The sequence below is a fragment of the Athene cunicularia genome (genome assembly GCF_003259725.1).
Source record: "Athene cunicularia isolate RWA chromosome Z unlocalized genomic scaffold, athCun1 chrZ_part1, whole genome shotgun sequence".
NCBI lineage: Eukaryota > Metazoa > Chordata > Aves > Strigiformes > Strigidae > Athene > Athene cunicularia.
The window spans coordinates 25,403,074-25,407,718 of NW_020799142.1; the positions used below are offsets into that span (position 1 = coordinate 25,403,074).

The 4,645-nt window shown below is 52.6% G+C and overlaps 1 protein-coding gene across 1 annotated transcript; it reads right to left on the reverse strand.

Moving 5' to 3' along the window:
• Positions 1–3,974: 3,974 nt before the first annotated feature.
• HINT2 (histidine triad nucleotide binding protein 2) lies at positions 3,975–4,641 on the reverse strand (the record flags this gene model as incomplete). Its single annotated transcript, XM_026865831.1, has 4 exons — positions 3,975–4,108; positions 4,213–4,285; positions 4,359–4,463; positions 4,561–4,641. Coding segments are annotated over 4 exons (351 nt in total), but the record flags the coding sequence as incomplete, so codon positions are not given.
• Between the last annotated feature and the right edge of the window lie 4 nt (positions 4,642–4,645).

Sequence of the window (4,645 nt, forward strand, 5' to 3'; positions counted from 1 at the left end):
GGCGGTAGAAAAGTGTCACATAGTGTGAATGCAGTTTTGGTTACCAGGGAAAAAGAGGATGACAGCAGTGGAGGTGACTTTAAGTCCTTAAAAATTAATTGTATTAGGGTTTGATGTTTTGGCAGGTAAACAGTGGTGTTTAACAGACAGTGGAGTTTTGGAGGTAGGGGGACAGGGGTTATTCGGGTAAGAATTTTGCAGGTTGCTCCTTTAATACCACAATCTAAAGTGACCTGTGTCTCTCGCTATCCATTGCCAACTGCTGCCAAAGGACGTGTTTTAGAGGTGATTGATGATCTTGAAAAAAGAGAGATTATGAGTCATACACATTCACCTTATAGTTCTCCAGTGTGGCCAGTTGGCAAACCAAACCAAATGTGGTGATTACCAGTTGTTTATTGGTGGCTGAATGCCCATCCAGACCCTTGCGCTGCTGTGGGGTCTGGTGTGGCTGGGCTGGGTGCAGCCCTGCAGGAACGTGCCCACCAGGCCTGGGACTGGGGCGATGGGCTCTTTGGGGTCCCCTTTGCAGGAAGCAAACAGAGATGGCTTTGCTCTCCCATGGGAAGGCATGGGGTTTAGTCACACGTCTCCCCCAGGGATATCGGCACTCTGACAACTGCCACCAAGGCACTGGCTCAAGAGCTCCCCAAAACCATGCCCGGAGAAGGGGTTAAAATATCTGTAACACCCCTGCTGTGGGAGTCAGGCAGCGAATGCACAGTTATATCATTATTGACACACGGGGCAGGTGGGGAGGGAAGACCTGAAGTGGTCCAAATACAAGATCTGCTCTCTGATCACCCAGACATCGACCCTCCTCTCTCATGCATAAAACCTGCTCCTCCATTCAAGCCCCACCTTAAAACCAGGTGGTTCACTGGTACATCCTCTAGGAGAAAGGGGAAGGTGTAGAAATGCAGGATATGGAATGGTGACAGAAGGGGAGGGCAGTGCTCAGGTGTGGGAGTTGGTACAAAGGAAGCAGAGAAATGTGAGCACTTATTAGAGTGGTAAGGGAGGTCACTCAGGGAGCAAAAATTTATTTAAAGAGGCAGTGAGCAGGGGATGGTCCGTAACCAAGGAACTGTGCAACACCATTATTTCAGCATGTGGTTTATATTGCACTCAAATATCGCACACAACCCTCTTAAGGATCAACGCCTACACTTAAAGAATTTCTAATGGTCTGAGGGAATTGAAAAAGAGATTTCCCAGGATTTAATACACTGTATGCCTGCTATGGCCTTGGAAAAGCTCATTCAAGCATGGAAAGCCAGTGACACACCTGGGAAGGATCACCAAATTCACACCTGGTGAATTGTCCCGCTGTTTGTGTTTTGCAGATTTTCAGAAGCTCATCATAGGACTTCTGTTTTGGTTGTTGAGTGGGTCATTATGTGTATTATCTGATCTTACTAGGCCTGTTTTGTTCTTTACTAGGGAAATATGGTGAAGGGGTTAAAACAATAATTTAGCTACGTGCTCACACCAAAAACAAATAAATTAGATTAGGGGAGTCACTTCTTGGGGTGGGCACACAGAGTATGATCCCTGACTTTTAACTTGATGCCTGGGTTCTAATCTGAGCCCTTTTTTTTTTTTTTTTTCAGGGTCTTGAAGAAACAGATGGCTTTGGCATCCTGATTGGTAATAGTGATGGACAATCAAGACTTGGATGACAACGTGGTGGTGAATGAATCTCATGAATTTAGTACCTTTCAGAACATGATTGAACTTTCTGCTATTAAAGGAGGAAAGTGTATTTATGTCCAGGTTTTGTTAATGCCACTTTAGGTCAACAAATGAAGAAGGGCAAGAGACTTGAGGCAATTGTTACTGTATTAAGCATTAATTGGTTGACTGGATATATTTAAATCTTCCTTGTTAGAATGGTTAATCAGCTTCCTACAGTTGACTGTAATAGATTGTATTAGTGTGCAAGTAGTAGATTCCTGTTAGAGTATGGGTTTTTCTGAGATTTGTTTCTGTAATTATGTAGGAATGAGGATCCACAAGGAGTATTGAAACTCACTGGACTGCGCTCCCTTTTAACCTTGGAGGCAAGAGGTGACTGCACCACCACTTCAGGGAAACCAGCCGTATCATGACTGTGGTCACGAGGTGGATCGTATGGCAGGCACACCCGCCCAGGGAAAACAGGGCTTCTTGGCAGCTGAATTGTAGCAGCTACTGATTGTCCTTGTTCTCCCGGCTTCATGGTAGTTGGGGCCTTTGGCCAACGGGAGCCGCTATTGACCACAGATCAGATCCAGCTGAGTATAAACAGAATCCCCTGTGGCAGCCATTTTGAGCTAGTTCCCCCTTGGAGTGGGATGCTGCAGTAGAGGACTCTCCCCTTGGGTTGGAATGCTGGCCAAGGAAACTCCTTGAGGTTCCTATGGGTCGGGTCGCTGCCTGAGAAGTTCCTTGAGGTTGAGAGTCCTCATTGTTAGGTGTGTGATAGAGGCTTTTGGGGTTGTTAAACCCTAGGGAGTGGTGTTTTGTTGTCCTCTTACAGACATTCAAATCTGCTGTTGAATGGTTGGGGGGCAGTTAATTGTGTTAATAATAAAGTTTTAATTTTTGATTGTTATTTACGAGCCTCTGTAACAATAATGAATATGGATTGGAATGATCATTTTTAAAACTCCCCTGGCTCCAAGTTAGACCCGCCTCTGGCCATGGCTGAGCCAATTAGCAATGGTAGCTGCACATCTGTGATAACTTATTTTGGAAGGGGAGCGTGGGAGGAGTGGGATTTGTAAGCAGGAGTTGTGAGGGAAATACCTGTGCAGGTCAGTTGAAAAAAGTAGAGCAGGGGGAGGTGTGCCAGAGCAGAGACCCCCTGCAGCCCATGGTGAGGGCAGTCTGTGCCCTGCAGCCCATGGACATCACCGGTGGAGCAGATGCCCACCTGCAGCCCGTGGAGGACCCCACGCTGGAGCAGGTGGCTGCACCCAAGGAGGCCGGGACTCTGTGAGAAGCCCCGCTGTTGTAGTTCAGCGCTGGGAGGACTGCCTGATCTGGGAGAGACCCCACACTGGAGCAGGGGAAGAATGCAAGGAGTCCTCCCCAAATAACGAAGGAGCAGGAGCAGTAGCACTGACTGTAACCCTCATTCCCTGCCCCCTGTTGCCTCTGGGGGTGAGGAGGTAGAGAAATTGGGATGTGGAGAAATGGGGAGCAAAGCGGAGCCGGGGAAGGAGGGAGAGGTGGGAGGAAGGTGTTTCCAACATGTGGGAATGCTTCTCACTGTCCTACTCTGTTAAGTGGTAGTGTTTGAATTAAAATGGAAGTTCTTTTACTTCCCCTACGGAGTCTGTCTTTTGCCAGTGACCACAGTGAGTGAGCCACCCCGCTCAGTGCAGCAGGGTTCCGCACAGTGGTGCAAGAATGGGGGGTCTGGGCTGTGCAGCGCAGTGCATGGGAGTGCACACGCTGGTGGTGTGGGAATTGAGTTGCGGGGTGGTATCGTGGTGGGGAGCAGTAAGAGTGCAAGTAGTGCTTGTAGTTCAATTTAGTGCCATTAGCTCGCTTTCCCAAGGCAGAAACACACCAGTACCCAGCATGCAGCTGTCAGGAACATGGGAGTGCCTGGGGGGCACCCAGGGTGCTGGGTCTGTGTGGTGGCAGTGGGGCTAGGTGGGTAGCCTGAGGCATGGGGCAATTCTGGGATGTTCCTTGTGTATCCAGCCTGCTTCCCCCACCTTGCACCAGTATGGGCCTTGTGTTTGTGGGATGTTGGGGCCCGCCAAAAGCCTCTTGCTTCAACTGGGGGTCTCCGGAGTATCTCCAGTGTGGGCAGGTTGGCAGGGGGGGAGCCCAGAGCCCAACCCCCGCAATTCAAGTAGCAGGCACCAAGTCCCACCTGTGTCCCCCCCGCTGCTGTGACACCTGAAGCCGCCTCTGCCTATGATGGCTACCCCTACGCCCAGGAGGGCCACCATGACACACAGCTACCAAAGATTCCACCAGGAGGATGCTTTATTGTGCGGGAGGTGGGCTGGGGGTGCTCAGCCTGGAGGCCAGCCCAGCTGCCGCCCCCCCAGCACATGGAGGTGCAGGTGATAGACGGACTGGGCGCCGTGCTTCCCATCGTTGATCACTGCAGGGAATGGGAGAGGGGGTCAGGAAATACACACACACACACACAGCTGGGACCACCGGTGAGGGTCCTGCCCCATGGCACGGCAGGGGCCACCAACTCACCGAGGCGGTAGCCATCAGCCAGCCCCTCTGCCTGCGCCGTCCGTGCCGCCACCACCAGCAAGTGGCCCAGGAGCTGCGGGGGGGGAGGGTCAGCACCGTCTGTGTGTGTGTCCCCCTCCATGTCCCAGAGACACCCCCGGACTCACCTCGGCGTCCTGGGGACCCACGCGGCTGATCCGGGGGATGGGGCGCTTGGGGATCACCAGGAAGTGGACGGGGGCTTGGGGAGCCACATCGCGGAACGCCAGGCACTGCCGGGGGGGACGGGGGCGCGGGGTGAGCCCCGCGCCCGGGGGTGCTGCCACCCGCCCTGCCCCGGGAGGGGACACGCGCGCCGCGGCGCCCTACCTTGTCGTCCTCATAGAGGATGGCGGCGGGCACGCTGCGGGCGATGATCCTGCTGAAGACGGTGGGGGCCCCGCCCGCCCCCTCG